Raw genomic sequence first — 15,814 nt, 5'->3', positions numbered from 1 at the left:
AAGAAGTTTACGCAGGAGAAGGTAGTTTCGGGTTTAGTGTACTTATGTAGCTCATTCACATCTTAGCTGTTGTCACAGACCCAAATATTTCAAGGTAAGTTCCGTGAATTGATTTCAAGTTCTAAATTATGATACGAATGACCCCATCAACACTTCTGACATCCTCACCCACCGCCCTCCTCTTCCTTCCCATCCTCCCCCCTCGCAGCCTCAATCTTCACCCACCCCACCAACACCGCCAACGCAACGCCCGCACACGCGACCCCCAACCAAAAAGCCGCCTTATATCCCTCCCTCTGACCATCCACCATCTCAGCAACAAAATCCCCCCAACCAACAAAGAAACTCACACCCAGGAACAACACACTATTCGCCACGGCAGCCGCCAACCCCTGCTGCTGCTCAGGCAACGTAGTAGTAAGAAACACATTGGTGATATTATACGTAATGTCAACGCCCACAGTGCCACAAATCATCGCGGGGAAGATATACGCCCAGTAACTCACCCCTTCCTTGGGAAGGATGGCGAATAGAAGCGGGGCCATGACCCAGCCTATGCCGGAGAGTATCAGGAGGATAGTACCCGGGACGATGTGGAGGATTGTCCCGCCGACGAAGCTGAGGACGATACCGCCTAGCGCGAAGGGCAGGTACCAGACTACTACCATAAGGGGGGAGATGTGCAGGATGTTTTGCATGTAGGTGACTGTGTAGAGGAGCCAGATGCCGAAGGTGCCGTAGAAGAGGAAGAGGGCGATGAGGAGGGCGGGGAGGTGAGGGACGCGGAAGAGGGTGAGGGGGAGGATTGGAGTTGGGGCTTGTGTTGTGGTTGTGGTTTTGCTGTCGTCGGTGGAGGAGGAGGTGAGGCGGTGTTCAGTGTAGATTGCCCCGGCGAGGAGGATGCAGCCGATCACCAGGGTCACGGGGATGTATGGAGTGCGCCAGCCATTAGGGGCGTGGCCGCAGTCGTTGACGGCGAAGAAGATCAGGATAAGGCTGGAGATGAAGAGGGCGGCGCCGAGGTAGTCGATTCTAAGGGTTGGGTTGGGTCGTTGGGTGCGGATCGGAGCGGGGATGAAGATGAGGGCCGATACGAGGGTGATTAGGATCAGGATGGCGCCGATCCAGAAGTACCAGCGCCAGTTGAGGAGTTGGTCCGCTATTCCGGAGACGAGAATACCTGCGGAGAAGCCTATCGGGGCGCAGCCGCCATAGATGCTGAAGACAATGTTCTTGCGGGGACCTGGAGGGTAGATCGAACCCAGTAGCATGATGCCTGCGGAGAGGATGGCGGCCGGGCCAAAGCCTTGCAGGGCACGGCAGAAGTTGAGCATGATTTCATTTTGGGAGAACCCGGCGATTAGGGTCCAAACGAGGTGCCATGTTAGGCCTGAGGTGAAGACCACGAAGCCGCCGTATTTGTCGGCTAGTTGGCCGAAGAGGAGGAGGGAGCTGCCGGCTGTGAGGGCGAAGGCGCTGGAGGGCCAGCCGGTGGATGCGGCGGGGATGTTCAGGCTTTGTGAGACGGATGGGATGAGGACGTTGAAGCCGGATATGAAGAATTCCTGTCATGGTGTGAGATGGCTGGAGTTTGGGGGATGGTTGGTATGGACGTACCGACATGATCTGGGATAGCATCAGAGCCACGCAGAATCCAATCTCAACGACCAGGTTAGGGAAGATGCGCGGGCGCTGTCGGCCCTGACGATCGACATCTTGGGAACGCTGGTCCTCAGCGCACTGTTCTTTCATGGTCCTTTGTTGATTCACACTGAGCAGCCATGTCTAGCTCTGCTTGAACGAGCTTGGGCATGGGTATAAATATGTGCATCGCAAAAAGCAGACTTCCTAAACAAGGCACTAAATTGAGTTACTATCAGCTTGATTCATAAGCCGCTGAGTGCTGAGTTGGTCTCCAACTGGAGATTAAGCACCAATCCAAACGAAATTAATTTTATAATGAAAAAGGCGACATGGAGGTTCCTGGGGAGTTGGTCAAGTATCAAATTGAACCAGCCAATAATATACCAGCTAGTGTTTGAATTACCCACTATATTCTGATATTTGACGAATCGGGTCTATCAGAACTCTTGGCCACCACGCTAGTAGCAAGTCCTCCAGACAACTTCCTAATTCGGATAGCAGCCCTAACCGGCATCTATTTGGGTCGTCATAGAGTTTATTATGTGCAGCAGAACATTCTGGCTGAGGAACGTACGAGAAGATGTCTAGACAGCTGAAATTAGACAAGACTGTGATTGTGAAGATGACGACCGTAGCAACTTCTTACCAGTAATTATTTGCAAGACATGTCACTTTCTAGACACGCTCCGGTACTCCGATCTTCACCATAATCATTCACATACAGTACCAAAAAAAGCAAAAGGAGGTAGAGACGGTATGAGCACCATAATCACAAGCATCCAACAGTAAAAACACAGAAAAGAATGGATGAGCCCAGCCCGGCTCGATCGGACAACCTTACGATCTGGAGTCGCTGCGGAAGATGTTAGATGATGTTGGTAATCCAGTAATGGATGAGGATAACTTACTACGCGCTACCAATTGCGCCATAGGCCCATTCAGGTGGCAAACAGGTCATTTTTGTGCTACGTGTTTCAGGATGTACTGCGCACCAGGATTTTAGCTGATGCATGAGTACTTGTGATGGTAGCACATGTATTTTATTCGATCTGGTCGAAGTAGGACTAGATAACCATGTGGCACAAATTATATCTGAGGAGCAGTCCGTGCTGGTCGTGGAACTAAATTGCATTCGGCACTGTTACTTTGTATCTTGCGGGTGGCTACACAATGTAAGGTATTGTACCTGACGGGTGATTGACAGCTAGGACCTAGATCTGGAATGATGGCTAGAGTAGATTTACAATTTCGAACCGTAAACCATGCAACATAAAATCATATAATGAATGAGTGAAGGCCATGCAAGATAACTACATAAATGAGAATATCGAGACCGTTCATTAAAGAAACCAATTCCGCTGTGTTCCACTCCCCAAGCGATTGAAAAAATAAAAGGTAAAAAAAGATGGTATGAGCCCAGCCCGGCTCGATCGGACAACCTTACGATCTGGAGTCGTACGCGCTACCAATTGCGCCATAGGCCCATAGGATATCAACAAGAACATCAAGGCTGTTCATTAAAGAAACTAATTCCGCTATGTTCCACTCCCCAAACCATCAAAAAATAAAAGGTAAAAAGAGAGTATGAGCCCAGCCCGGCTCGATCGGACAACCTTACGATCTGGAGTCGTACGCGCTACCAATTGCGCCATAGGCCCATAGATGGGGGAATTTTGTCATTTTTCAATTTATGTTGGCAGGGAGCATTATAGCGTAACATATTGTAATTCTCATGTGCAGATTAGCATATGTTGTGTTGGCTCTCACGAAGAGACAATTATTTACTAACGTAACTTCCGGCCGCGCCGGCCACCCGCCCGCACCGGCCACCCAGTATACCGCCCAACACGTTTCTACATGCAACCACTCTTTCTATCAAAGGCAGTGAATTAGCAATGAGTAATACAATGATTCTAGGGCGGTGTACTAGGGGTGGCCGGTGCGGGCGGGTGGCCGGCGCGGCCGGGAGTTACGTTATGAGATTAAGAGTTATTCATCGACTTACGTGAATACTAACTGACTAATATGGATGACTAGACTTGTAAATCATGTTAGCAGTGGGATACTTATATACTGTAAATGGGCTTAATCAGAGCTTAAGTACTGTGTGTTCGTTTGATATGATTTGTATATTCGATCAAATGGATGATGCCTTACTGAACAGTGTTGAGTGTGCTCTTGTAACTCTATCCATTGTGATATTGCTCAAATTAATATGAAGGGTCAGTCCTGCGAATGAAAGAGATTGAGTATCTCATACTTCATCAATGACAAATCGTCCCTCATCTGGGGAATGAGGATAACAACCCCACACGGATTCCAATCAGTGCTGGTATGCATGCAAGATCTAGAGATAAGAATCAACATTCCAATACTACGTATGGCAAACCCCATAGCAGAAGGCAAATAAACACCATCAACAATGCCAGAGTTAATCAGTATCCGTTCCATCTCACGGACCTATACCATGTAGTAAGTTGAGTACACCACAGCCCAATTCCAATGAATAACCATCACACGAACCCTTCATCCAAGATATCAATAACACTCTTCACCCAGTCGATAGAAATAAAAAATAATAAGGCTTCTTGCATCTACATCCATCTCAACCCCACCGCCATCATCAACTACCCAGCCAGCTATGTGGGGTTAGTTATGGAGGTAAGAGGGGGGGGGGAGAAAGGCAAAAAAGATAATGAGCCCAGCCCGGCTCGATCGGACAACCTTACGATCTGGAGTCGTACGCGCTACCAATTGCGCCATAGGCCCATTGTTAGTGCCTTATTTTTGGATTTTTGAAATGTGAGGGGGGCTGTTGTAGGGGGGAGATATCCCACATTTGTGCTGGGTATATTTACTGTGATTTTGGTGTCAATCTATATCTATTATATGGGCATTGTTTTGTGTTTTATGGGTTAGGGAATATCCTTTATCATTTAGGATAGGGTCTCTGGCTGTTATTGTATGACATCGTGTTCGTGTTGCTCTGTATTAGGCTATCCTTCTGCTGCCTCCATATATATATTACGACCTACTGTGCAACGCGTACATTATATGAACCCAGTAAAAGTAGTAGCTGCTATATACACTCCATTAATATATGCCCGGGTAATTCTAATCCCCGTCATGATACATGTCTATCGTGATTCATTAGTCATACACATGGCCTCGGCCTGTCTACTCCCAAGCGCCAACACACTCTACTACCAGCAAGCCATCAATTCCCGTTGCCCAGAATCAGGGCCCGCGCCTGTTGAGGGTCCGTTCCGAGGACAGTAATTAGGTATTCAATGCTGCTACCGTTAGCCAGTACCCTTTCACGGATCTATGGTATGTCTCACCTCGCTTCTGATGCAAGTCGGCGCTTTTCGTTCTGGAACTCCTGCTGACATGACTCCCAGGTTCCGGCTCGCTCAGTCGGTAGCACTGTCTTGACGCGCAGCTTGAACGTAGCGCTCACTGGTCGATGGTCGGATGCGCGGACCTCATGTCGACGGTATTCGAGTTGACGGACGCGGCCTAGTCCACGGTAGAGAACTCGGTCACACCATGCAGGTGCGCGCTTCTTGTCGCTGGAGTCGTACTCGTCGGTGCCGACGTCGTATTTGTATGTCGGTGCGAATGTTATGGGTGCCTCGTTGAAGGAACGCAGACGGAAGCCTGGGTTCTTGCGTCGCGAGGCGAGTAACTGGTCGCGTCCCAGTAGCTTGGTCAGGTTGTTGCTGCGGATGTCGTCGATGATCACGTTCCGTGGAATAGAGTCGATGCGGTAGTTGAGATCACCGTTCAGAATACAGATCTCGTGATCCATAATCATTGAGCCATCGCCACCGCTCACGTAGTGATTCGCGCGAGTTGCGAGACTATTCTCCGCGGGAAGCGATTCCGCCTCGAGAATCGCCGCGATATCATTGTTGCGGTGTGCCGTCTGCGTCTGACCAGCTGCCAAGTGGCAGTTGATAAAGCAGAGGGAGCTGTCATCAAGGACAAAGCGGAGTATAAGTGCACCCTACAGCAATCGGCAATCAGCAACTGACGGCAACCAGAATAACTTGAGCCTACCTTGTTTCCATGCAACCCTCCCATACCGCGCTTAATCTCCGAGGCACCGATATTCTTGATCCGCTGGCGCTCCTTGTGCTTCACGAACACACACGTAAAGAGACCGATCAGATTCGCGCTATGCAGTAGCACATACGACTCCTCAAGCGGCATGCAGTCATTAATGCAGCGGGTCAAGTGCTCCATCCACACCCTGTATTGCCGACTCATGTGTTCCTTGTCACCGTGCTCCTTCTTCTTACTCCCGAGGAGCAGACTCTCTGGACGGAGTTAGCTACACCCAATAATGTCAGCGGTATACGTACTGGCTGTGATCTTCTTATTTTCAAGGTCCACCAGCTCCTGGAAGCCAAACACCAAAATCTCTGGTGGGTTCTCAGGATGGATCGCATCCTGGATAAAAGTGGATGTGCGCACGCTTCCAGGGGTAGAAGCACCGGCGTTCCAGGTCATGATTACCGCCTGAATCTCACGGAACTTGCAAAACTCCACGTCTCTGGCCTGCATCCTGGTTTCTAAAAGGTGTTAGCTCATATCAGTCGGACAATCGCAGCCACTTACCCAACCAATCATCCTCCAACATGCCGTCCCAAAGACGGATGCAGTTGTCGTCTCCCAGCGAAGTCACTTGCAATCGGTTCATTGTCCACACGCTGCTAGAATCAAGCAAGAACCCGCTGACAGGGCTATCATGAGCACGCCAATCTTTCTTCACCGTCCACGGATTCGTAGATGTATCGTAGACATAGATCATGCCGGTCTTGTATGCTGCCCACAGATAATCTCCCACAATACCCAGGCAGTTGATCTTGTAGACACTGACATTGACGACAGACAGACAGGTGTAGTCGTGGGCTGAGTATACGGTCACCTTGCCATCTGCATGACCCAAATACACACGTCCACCATCCTTGGTAGTATAAGCACCTGAAGTTACATCTCCCGTATGCTGCAAGCCCAATGGCCTGCTGAGAACCTTAAACGAAACATCATCACGAGCATTTGGCTGATAGACATGCACCTCCTTGCCGGAAGCCAGCCACAAAAGGTCCCCAACCACCATCGAGAACGTATGCCCGCGGGCAACCCGATCGTAAGGGTTGTGGTAACTGTACTGGAGGTTCGGCGTTCCAGTCTCATCTGGCGGCCATACCAGCAGCCGACCCTCATCGTCGAGGGTCCACATTTCCTTCTTATGCCGCAAGATCTTGACAATCTCCCGTCGAGAAGGGTAAGACCGCGATGCGACAATGGACCGGGTTGCAATGTCGACCTCGTGCAGATCCCCGGAGTTTGTGCCCAACCATAAGCGCTGGCCTTCATCCTCCAGACCCAAACCTGGCTTAAATGCAACCGACAGACATTTGACTGTCTCACCATGGCTCAGACTCATAATCTGCTCTCCAGTCGTAAGATCCCAGACCCGCGTAATGTAGCCGGTCGTGCACACATGCTTCCCGCACACATCCATGAGGCGCGTATCGTACCGCGTGTGAATCTCCTGAGGCCCAGACTTGAGCAGCGGTGGGCGTCTGTTTGCACTAGACGCATCTGGATAATCCGTGCGAGCAACTGGCGTCTCATCCGGAACCTGCTCATCCTCACTGGGAATAGGGCGAACTGCTTGACGTTCCACCACAGGCCGTTCTGGTATAGGACGCTCTGACATAGGCCTCTCTGGCATCGGGCGCTCCGGGACAGCTGGGGGCGGCACTGGCCTGGTCTCCCTGGAAATGGACGGCTGCCGCGATACGTGCGTCGGGGTTGGCAATTCATCTCGATAAAGGGGCCTAGTCTCCCTGGAAATGGATGGCTGTCGAGAGACATGCGTTGGAGTGGGTAGTTCGTCTCGATAAAGGGGCCGAGATTCGCGGTAGGGTGTCGGGGGAGGTAATGAGAACGCCGGGCTTTCCACCTGGTATGAATGCCGCGACGGTGATGGACCGCCCCTTCGTGCCAGAGATGGCTGTCGGGGAGGCAGTCCGGGGCGCTCCTGCGGATCCTGCATCGGGGGCCTGTAGTTGGAGAGCGGTGCGGTTGCCAACGGCTCCGGCGCTCCAGAATGCCTGGGAGGAATCTGGACCATAAGCGGCTTCGTCTCCCGGGGAGGCTCCGGAATTGGCCGCCTCAGCGAAGACTCTCGGTGTACACCTGGCTGAGGAGCGGGTGACCTCTCCTCAAGTGACCGATGAGTCGGAAGACCAGGTACTGGACGGGCTGGCGAACGCCGGGAGGGCGAGCGCGGAATTGGTACCGCTCTGGTGTTAGGTTGCTGTTTCGGGGAGGTTTTCTCGGGACTGCTCGGAGGAGTGCTGAACGGCGATACGCGATCTTCCGAAGACGCACGCTCAAGCTGTGGAGCAAGAGAGCTGGCTTCGTGGTGTGACAATGCCGCCGGTTTGGCGGGGATCTTGGGCTTCTCCGCCCGGTTAGCAGGCGGGGGAAGGGAAACGCTCTTGCCGTTGCGTTCCGATGGGCTCTCGCGTCCATTTGCCAGGGAGCCTGATGTGCCTGGCGACAAACGATCTGCTTTACTCTCTGTAGGAAAAGACGCAGAGACGGGGGTGGTTGGTCGATGGGCAGGAGGAATTCCTTGCGGTATGGTAGGTAGCGATTCCCGGGAAGCAATCGGCGGGGTGCGAGACGAGCTGATTTCCTCCTCATGGTCTGCTCCAAACCCGCGCGGCGGAGACCGTGGTGAATCGACCGTCAGAGTCGGTGCCAACTGCGGCGACGAGTGGAGGTTCATCGACATGGGTCTGTTCTGCCGTCTGCCCGGGGAAATCCCGGGGGATTCAGAGTGCGGGGCTAGACCATTGCCATGTACGATGCTGTGACTCCTCTCCACCTCAGGCACTGAGCCCCAGGGAGACCGTGGACGTTGTAGATCAAGAGAGGCTCTGTTGGAGCGGATATCGTCACCGTATTCGGGGGTTCTCAAAAAGGACGGCGGATCGCGTGAACCGTTTGTAGCAGCGGATGGAGCCCGACGATGCGAAAGATTCTCGAAATGGGATAGCAGGGAAGACACCGGTCTCTACAGAAGCCAGTAGATTAGTATGAAGCTCCAGAACAGCGGGGGGAGTGACCGGCGCAAACGTACAATCGGAGCATTATCCGTGGCGTCCTTTTGCTTGCCGTTTCCCTCCATGGCCACAACAGCGAATCCAACAAACAGGCCGAGAAAAGGAATGGATCATAGGCTCCGCCAATTGCGATGAATGCAGACAACCACCGGGGAGAGGCTAAGAAATGGCACAGTAAATTTAATGACCAGACTGGATAAGATAACGGGTGGCAGGGAGTTGAGCCGGGAGTGACGATTGTGGCGGAGCTCCAGTTTAGGCGGAAGGAATTCAGGAGCAGTAGAGACAACAAGACGCCGTGCAGGGATAAGAAGGGTCTAGAGCTGGTGATCCTACTCTGCGGAGGACGTGGAGGATGGCCCGGACAATATCAGATGAAAATCGGAGCGATGGGAGGAATTGAGCAGTGAATGTGTGGAGAGAGAGGAGGGGGGGGAAGGACGGAGGAAGGGAGGGATCCAAACTAGAGTGGGGAGGAAGAGTAGGAGGAAGAGTAAAAGGAAGAGACAAGAAGAGGATGGGCGGGAAAAGAGAGGAATCACCGGGAGATGAAGTCACCCAAACCGACAAGAGGAAGTTGAGGAGTAAGTTGTAGTAGTAGGGAAGGAAAGGAAAGGAAAGGAAAGGGGAGAGAGAGAGAAGAAACCCAGCGAGGCGAGGCGATGATCGACCCGCGCGTGATATGCATTGATGGAGGGAGAGGAATGAATGAATGGATGGATGGATCCATCCATTCCATCAATCGTTCTTTATTTTTAGCCCTCCCCCCGACCTGAACCACTGCATACTTTACTCCAACTTCCCACCACATTCAAGAAACTTGTCTATATTTACTCTTCTCTCCTTCTATACCCAAAACCCCCCGTGTATAAACTTTAGAAAATGTGGTATGAACCATACCCCTCACCTCCCATCCTCTCTCTACTCACCAGCTTGAACCCCAACTCACCAATAATCCTCAAAAATCCAGTAAACACATCCTGAACGCTCAAGTGGCCATCCGCTCTCCCTGCTGTAAGCCCTCACCCCCTCTTCTCAAAGCCAAATCTAATTATTTCTGGTGTGTCCGTGACAGGCAAAAAATGGTTCGACTGCGCCGAATGCCACCAAGAACAAGAATCGCACTCGCTCACCAAAACCACTGAAATGGTACTTCTACTACCTACTTTACCTACCACGAACCCTCAATCACCAACCAAATGAATTCCAAAAATCTAGGTCTTCGCCTGCAAGAAATGCAAGAAATGTTTCCGGAAAGACGCGACGGAGTTTGATGAGAGGTGCGTCCGGTCGTCGTCACCCGCCCCCACACCTGCTGCCCTTAGTTACTGGGATGATAAACCGGAGGGGCTGGCCCATATCTATAAAAAGAGAGAGAGAGGAAGATAAAGGGGGAGGGGTAGAAGGAGGTTACGAATGGTTGAATTGACTTGACACCTGTTTTATCTGGATTTTAGTGACGAGTACTGCCCGCACTGCGATAACCATTTCGTGATTGACGCTGTGACGCCGACTCCCACGTTGCAGGTCGAGGGTGAGGATGCGAGAATTGATGCCAGGTGAGTGACCCCCTATACCCGTCTATTCTGTGTTGGGGATTAACTGACATATTTGACTTCGTGTAGAATGCTCAAAGACGACCGTGTTCGCGGACACCAGGAACGCTCCATCTTCAACTTCAAGGATATTTCCGATCGCTTGGGTTAGACGCCAGGCCCTGAAACGAGGGGTCGATGAACGAGATTTACGAAATTATGCATACACACTACTACTACACTTTACCTAAATAATCCCTGTATATCACCTGGAACCTAGAGCTTCTTATAGATCCGGAGCACATCTGCATTACAGTATAACGGAGTTTATTTTCGTGAAAAAGGACGTAACGCTTCTTGCAAGATCCCTAGACAATTAACCGGATTGAAAGCACACCTCCGCAACGAGAGTCTCATCGTTGCTGATTCGACGTAGCCTCTACTTGAACGGCATGGCATCCACCTTACTCCCGGCTCTCGCTGCCCTCGCCGCCACCAGGCCGTGTTAGGATAGCAGCCGTCGTGGTGCCACCGCGACCCGTCTTCTTCTTAGCCGCCTCCTCCTGCTTCTCCGTCTCTATGCTCTTAACGTACGCCTCGATCTGGTCATCCGGGAGCATCTCAATCGTCTGCCCAGGCGACATGATAGCCACCTCGATGTTCTTCGCACCGGTCTGCACAACCTCCAACAGCGACTTGATAGTGAGCTGGATAGTCTGTTCGCGATCCATCTCATCCTGGTGGTTGCGTTCGAGGAACTCGCGCACAGTCTTGCTGGAGCGGCCGATAGCATTTGCTTTCCTAACATCCCGAAGCCATCAGTCAGCTTCAACCCATCCCTACATCATCAACACAAAAGCATAGGAGGAACACCCACCAAGCGGAATAAATCCCCGAAGGCTCAGTCTGATATAACCGGGGCGTCTTATCATTGGGGTCGAATCCGACGACCAGGGTACTGATACCAAAGGGTCTAACACCACCACTCTGCGTGTACCGCTGCTGCACACTAGCAATGTACTTCGTAATGTATTCGATAGTGACGGGGTCTTCGACGGTCAGACGGTGGGACTGAGCTTCTAGACGGGCTTTGTCGATAAGGATGCGGGCGTCGGCGTTCAGACCGGCGAAAGCCAGGACGGCGTGGTTATCCACCATAGCGATCTTGGACGGTGTGATGCGGGTATCTTGGAGCTTCAGTGCGGAGCGCTTCTCGCAGCCGAGAACGACCACGTCCTTGCCTTTTACTCCGACGGCGCAGGTTCCTGAATAGATGCAAAGGGAGAGAATAGGTGAGTTATGATGTGATTGATGGATGGGAGGATTTCCCTTCGGGTCGGAGGGGCTGGACGTACCTCGCTTGACGGCTTCCATGGCGTATTCCACCTGGAAGACGTGCCCGTCGGGGCTGAGGGCGGGTTAGGATGTGTTTGCTAGAGCTTCATGAAGCTAGAGATTCATACCTGAAGACTGCGAAGAGGTTAGAATGGGGAATCCCTTCATCAACCAGGCCCGTAGCCAAGGTAGTAGCTAGCTTGTCTTACCTGAAAGAGCTCGGTCATATCCAGACATTATGGGCAGTAGGCGAGATTAGGGGTTTCTGAGAGAAAGAAGACTGGAATGGAGTTCACGGGAGAAAGTAGGAGGTCAAATAGATACAATTCGGAGTCTTGGGTCGTAGAATGCTGGGGTCCGGTGTCCGGCTGGGCGATGACAGATGGAGGTGGACGCGAGGCCCGCCGCTGCCTTGAGAGCTCCCAAGCGCTTGGCGCGCGGCTAGCCGCCATGACGCTCTCCCTCCTGCTGGTTCTCCCCGACCATCCTACTACTGGTATAACTCTTGCCTCTAGTGCTTGCATATTCCACGCAGTAGACAGTAGCCACTTAGAAAAAACCACAACTGGAAATTATAAGGAAATACTTGTCTAATGGTACCGTGAATTTATCCTGGCACTGACCTAATCATCCACCAATCGATCATGACGACCAATGCATAAATATCAACAGGCTCGATGAAAAGAGAATTCTCATATAGTTGATCTACACCCCAATCGCCCATGACTCCCTGCCTAGCTGAGATCGGACCATGCTGTACATCACACGCTGAAAGGCGATACGAGAGAATGCAGGCATCGGGCTAGTTAAACCAATAATCACGTCTCGACTTTTGAAGGAGGGAACGACAAAACCCGCAGGGAAAGCATATGTAAACACAAGACGAGAACAGTATAAGTAATATGAAGAACAGTACAAGAATTATGGACACTCAGAACAATCTTGTCGCACGCACGACTCCCAATCCATGTGCCTCGCAGATGTCCCAAATCCGTCGTAGCTGGTTGAAATTTTGCTGGCTCAAAAGGAATACCCCAACACCCCCAACAGAGTCCGTTCCATTGTATCCCAACCATGATCAATACCGTGATTCTCCAATGATCCCTATTGTCGAAGCGCGCAGATGAACTCGGAAAGCCAACAAATAAAAAAAGGAAAAAGAGGAAAAGAAAAAGAAAAAGAAAAAAAAAAAAAAAAAAAAGACAATATCTAGAATGCAATGCCATGCTCGAGCCCTTCCTCGCCAGCGCCGCGGCTAGCCGGACAGGAGTTCCTCCCCTCCGCCGGAGGAAGTATGCGCCCATGACGAGAGAAATGCGCGAAGCCCATGCCGCTCCAAGAAGGAAAGAAAAAAGAAATGAGAACCAACAACAAACACGAAACGATGATCCAGCAGGTGGTGAAGAAGCGCATAGGACCGCCTGGGCCCACCTGCCCGGGCGGTCTTCTTCTATACCCTCAAACATCGCTTGCAAAGACACAATAGTAAGACATACCGAAAATGGTCTGACGTCAAATCTGCGAGACCAGGCAAAAACAGAAAGGACCAAATCGGACGAAACGACGACACGCTACCGGCCTGCTCCTCCCAACCTAATGCACCAGAACTGCAGAATTCCTTATACAAATGCGCATCAACGGAATACCAACCGTCACATATACCAACATATCCAGACCACCATATGGACAAAAAACCGTGAGGGAGAACCGTCGTAGAAAAGCAAATCTCTAATGTCCCCGGCTGAAACAACATTGCTGTTTCATAACTTTTTACGCGGGGGACTTGTTCGCACTGGCGCCGTTGCGACGAGAGTGGGCATCTTCACCCACAGTCAAACCTCCCAAGCCCGTCGAGAGGAAGGCAAACGGATCGCTCGAGCCATCATTGCCGTAGAAGGCACCGTTGGACGCACTGGTCGACGAGTTGTGATCAGCCCCCGTGAAGGCAGCCTGGGCGGCCGGGTTGGCGAACGAGGCCGCGGAATGGGAAGCATTCGCGGAGCCATAACCAGCGTTCATCTGACCCATAGGTGGGTATGCGGCCGGGGCGCTTCCCAAGCCCGAAGGCAAGGCAGCATAGTTGTTGGGGGGCGCGGCAAACTGTTGACCAAAGCCGCCAAAGCTACCAGTGCTAGCCGCGAAGGGACCAGGAGCCGGGGTGCTGGTCATGGAGTTCGGGCCCATGCCAAAGCTCGAGGGAGGATCCATCGGGGACGGGAAAGCGGAGTCGGCCACCACTGCTGCTCCAGACCGAGGAGCACCGCAACGCAGGCAATTGATGTTCTTAGCGAAGTTGTGGTAACCGCAGCCCTCGGAGCCACACTTCCAGTCACCAGCACGGAAAGGCACCACACCGCCGTTGCCGCCCATGCCGCGGGAATGGCCCATTCCGTGGCCGTGGCCCATGTGAGGAGGCATCATGGACGGGGGGCCGTAGCCGTAGCCGTATCCCATCGGATCGGGGGCAGCGGCCATAGCCGGGAACGAGCAGCGGAAGCATGCAGTACGGCGCTGGAAGTTCGAGAATCCACATGAGGGGCAAGTCCAGTCGCCAGGACGAGGGCGGTTCTTGGAGGGAGGGAAAGGCGTCAGGATCTCCGCGGCACGGTCCAGGACACGGCTGGAGGAAGGAGACACCTCGATGGCCTTTTCGTTCAGAGCACGGCCGTTCATGCAAAGGCTCTCGGCAGCCTGTGTGGAAACAAATTAGATATCTGATCTAAGGTCTGAGGATAGTGAAAGATAGTAAGCCAGTTCATACCTCTTCGTGGGACGAGAAGACCGCAAAGCCGGTGCCGGTAGGCTTGTGCTGATCCGGAGTGCGGAGGGTCCAGAATGCGATCGGACGACCGCCAAACTGAGTGAACCAGCTCTCCAGCTCGGACTGGGTGGTGTCGTGGGGGAGTCCGCTCAGATGAAGAACCTTGCTGCGCTCGGCCAGGAAGGCACGAACGTCCGCTCTGGCATCCATGGGGCGGGTGAGGATCTCGGGGTGCTCATGTGGGGGCTGAGACTTCCGGATCAAGCCGCGCAGCACTCTGGCCAAGGTGATAGCCTCCTCCATGGCGCGACGGGGAGAGGCGGGAGCCAAGGCCTGCAGGTGGAAGGGAAGGTTGTGCTTGATGGGAGCGGAAGACTGAACGGGCTCAACCTCGAGGGCGGCGCAGATGTTGGAGAGAGAGCTGGGGCCGAAGGGCAGAGACTCGGGGTGATGAGTCTGCCATCGCTGGTATTCGGTGCGGAGGTCGAATGTCCGGGAGTGCTGAAGGTATGCCGGAAGCACGACTGCCTTGTCCCGAGCCTCACGGGGCAGCTGCACACGAAGATCCCATGAATCCAACGTCACGAAGGCGAATTCCAGGTTCTTGCTGATGAGGTGTTCCTGGGCGAAAGCGTCGAAGCGGTTGATGGCGTCGCGGAAGGTGCCTGCCGAGCGGACGTGTTCCCATGTCAGAGTCGTCAAGCTCGCTTTCAAAGACCGTCAGCCATTGAACCAAGGGACGGATGGATGCGGAGGGACGGAGTGAGGTACGAGAGAAGGAGAGGAAGGCATTGTTGGGTGATTGGGTAGGCTGCGTTCGAACGGGGTGCACTTACTGCAAAGAGGCGTGATGGGGGTGTTGACGGGCTTGACAAGAACGCTCTCATGGTGCAACTAAGCCGAGGAAGGAAACAGTGTCAGCAAATAGTACATCATGGAGGATTCTCTTGATGGGGGGTATGAGTGGTCTCGGTTGATGAAGGAAGCACGGCAGATAAGCATCCGAGAGGGGGGGAATTCGTCAAGGAGGAGGGGGGAAAAGGCTGGGGCAATGAATGGATGAACGAGAGATAATAAAATACTTAAGCCGACGTACCTCCTCGCAGGTTTTGGTATCCAACAAGATCCACCCCAACTCAATCACTTCAGCAGAGTCTTTAGTGACGTAGACTCCATGTTCGTCGCAGGTGGTCGCAACGTGGATAACAATGTAGCGATCCAGCTTGGGGGTGGGTGCTGAAACGGCCATCGCTCACGGTTGTTGTCTAGACGTTGGCTGAATCTCACGGCCAACGGAGCGGGCAGGCGAGGGTGGAGGAGGGAGGGAGGGAGGAGGGAGGGAAAGGGACGGGTCGGAGAAAGGAAAAAAAACGTGTCTCTGCAGGCACAGC

At 52.6% G+C, this 15,814-nt stretch overlaps 6 protein-coding genes, 3 non-coding genes and 1 pseudogene across 10 annotated transcripts; 1 reads left to right on the top strand and 9 right to left on the bottom strand.

Moving 5' to 3' along the window:
- Positions 1-164: 164 nt before the first annotated feature.
- BO87DRAFT_356000 (MFS general substrate transporter) lies at positions 165-1,925 on the bottom strand (the record flags this gene model as incomplete). The annotated part of the gene is made up of 2 exons (XM_025621358.1): positions 1,618-1,925; positions 165-1,565 (listed from the first exon to the last, which is right to left on the bottom strand). The coding sequence occupies exons 1-2, from the start codon at positions 1,750-1,752 to the stop codon at positions 165-167; spliced, it is 1,536 nt and encodes a 511-aa protein (XP_025481142.1). The 5' UTR covers positions 1,753-1,925.
- A 527-nt stretch (positions 1,926-2,452) lies between these two features.
- Positions 2,453-2,580, bottom strand: BO87DRAFT_t126 (annotated as a pseudogene). The gene has a single exon. The product of its transcript is annotated as a tRNA-OTHER (tRNA).
- A 475-nt stretch (positions 2,581-3,055) lies between these two features.
- Positions 3,056-3,128, bottom strand: BO87DRAFT_t125. Its single transcript has one exon. It is a non-coding gene; the product is annotated as a tRNA-Trp (tRNA).
- A 101-nt stretch (positions 3,129-3,229) lies between these two features.
- On the bottom strand, positions 3,230-3,302 carry BO87DRAFT_t124. Its single transcript has one exon. It is a non-coding gene; the product is annotated as a tRNA-Trp (tRNA).
- Positions 3,303-4,340: 1,038 nt separating this feature from the next.
- BO87DRAFT_t123 lies at positions 4,341-4,413 on the bottom strand. Its single transcript has one exon. It is a non-coding gene; the product is annotated as a tRNA-Trp (tRNA).
- Positions 4,414-4,861: 448 nt separating this feature from the next.
- Positions 4,862-8,857, bottom strand: BO87DRAFT_305218 (putative inositol polyphosphate phosphatase; the record flags this gene model as incomplete). The annotated part of the gene is made up of 6 exons (XM_025619313.1): positions 4,862-4,958; positions 4,986-5,653; positions 5,707-5,966; positions 6,012-6,221; positions 6,268-8,743; positions 8,810-8,857. The coding sequence occupies 6 exons, from the start codon at positions 8,855-8,857 to the stop codon at positions 4,862-4,864; spliced, it is 3,759 nt and encodes a 1,252-aa protein (XP_025481141.1).
- An 804-nt stretch (positions 8,858-9,661) lies between these two features.
- BO87DRAFT_331697 (CHY zinc finger protein) lies at positions 9,662-10,600 on the top strand. The gene is made up of 6 exons (XM_025620345.1): positions 9,662-9,679; positions 9,763-9,806; positions 9,868-9,941; positions 10,011-10,072; positions 10,250-10,351; positions 10,418-10,600. Exons 1-6 carry the CDS (start codon positions 9,675-9,677, stop codon positions 10,497-10,499), a joined length of 369 nt encoding a protein of 122 aa, XP_025481140.1. The 5' UTR covers positions 9,662-9,674; the 3' UTR covers positions 10,500-10,600.
- A 12-nt stretch (positions 10,601-10,612) lies between these two features.
- On the bottom strand, positions 10,613-12,031 carry pre6 (proteasome core particle subunit alpha 4). Its single transcript, XM_025622997.1, has 5 exons — positions 11,872-12,031; positions 11,811-11,813; positions 11,683-11,739; positions 11,205-11,592; positions 10,613-11,128 (listed from the first exon to the last, which is right to left on the bottom strand). The coding sequence occupies exons 1-5, from the start codon at positions 11,897-11,899 to the stop codon at positions 10,792-10,794; spliced, it is 813 nt and encodes a 270-aa protein (XP_025481139.1). The 5' UTR covers positions 11,900-12,031; the 3' UTR covers positions 10,613-10,791.
- A 232-nt stretch (positions 12,032-12,263) lies between these two features.
- On the bottom strand, positions 12,264-13,280 carry BO87DRAFT_21150 (uncharacterized protein). The gene has a single exon (XM_025618625.1). It carries the CDS (start codon positions 13,126-13,128, stop codon positions 12,481-12,483), a length of 648 nt encoding a protein of 215 aa, XP_025481138.1. The 5' UTR covers positions 13,129-13,280; the 3' UTR covers positions 12,264-12,480.
- On the bottom strand, positions 13,281-15,782 carry BO87DRAFT_21149 (putative RNA binding protein (Arp)). Its single transcript, XM_025618624.1, has 4 exons — positions 15,520-15,782; positions 15,260-15,317; positions 14,424-15,130; positions 13,281-14,353 (listed from the first exon to the last, which is right to left on the bottom strand). Exons 1-4 carry the CDS (start codon positions 15,670-15,672, stop codon positions 13,433-13,435), a joined length of 1,839 nt encoding a protein of 612 aa, XP_025481137.1. The 5' UTR covers positions 15,673-15,782; the 3' UTR covers positions 13,281-13,432.
- Positions 15,783-15,814: the final 32 nt, after the last annotated feature.

The sequence above is a fragment of the Aspergillus neoniger genome (assembly GCF_003184625.1).
Source record: "Aspergillus neoniger CBS 115656 unplaced genomic scaffold BO87scaffold_11, whole genome shotgun sequence".
NCBI classification, from domain to species: domain Eukaryota; kingdom Fungi; phylum Ascomycota; class Eurotiomycetes; order Eurotiales; family Aspergillaceae; genus Aspergillus; species Aspergillus neoniger.
Note: the sequence above shows the minus strand (reverse complement) of the source record. Positions and strands in the feature narration are given on the sequence as shown.

Coding starts and splice junctions, on each gene's coding strand:
- BO87DRAFT_331697 (XM_025620345.1), top strand. Junction 9,807..9,867: donor GGCCATCCGCTCTCCCTGCT/GTAAGCCCTCAC, acceptor TGTCCGTGACAG/GCAAAAAATGGTTCGACTGC. Junction 10,352..10,417: donor GATGCGAGAATTGATGCCAG/GTGAGTGACCCC, acceptor GACTTCGTGTAG/AATGCTCAAAGACGACCGTG.
- pre6 (XM_025622997.1), bottom strand. CDS start 11,899: ATGTCTGGATATGACCGAGCTCTTTCAG. Junction 11,593..11,682: donor CATGGAAGCCGTCAAGCGAG/GTACGTCCAGCC, acceptor GCATCTATTCAG/GAACCTGCGCCGTCGGAGTA. Junction 11,129..11,204: donor TCGGGGATTTATTCCGCTTG/GTGGGTGTTCCT, acceptor TCGGGATGTTAG/GAAAGCAAATGCTATCGGCC.
- BO87DRAFT_21150 (XM_025618625.1), bottom strand. CDS start 13,128: ATGTTTGAGGGTATAGAAGAAGACCGCCCGGGCAGGTGGGCCCAGGCG.
- BO87DRAFT_21149 (XM_025618624.1), bottom strand. CDS start 15,672: ATGGCCGTTTCAGCACCCACCCCCAAGCTGGATCGCTACATTGTTATC. Junction 15,318..15,519: donor ATACCAAAACCTGCGAGGAG/GTACGTCGGCTT, acceptor TCCTCGGCTTAG/TTGCACCATGAGAGCGTTCT. Junction 14,354..14,423: donor TCTTCTCGTCCCACGAAGAG/GTATGAACTGGC, acceptor GTTTCCACACAG/GCTGCCGAGAGCCTTTGCAT.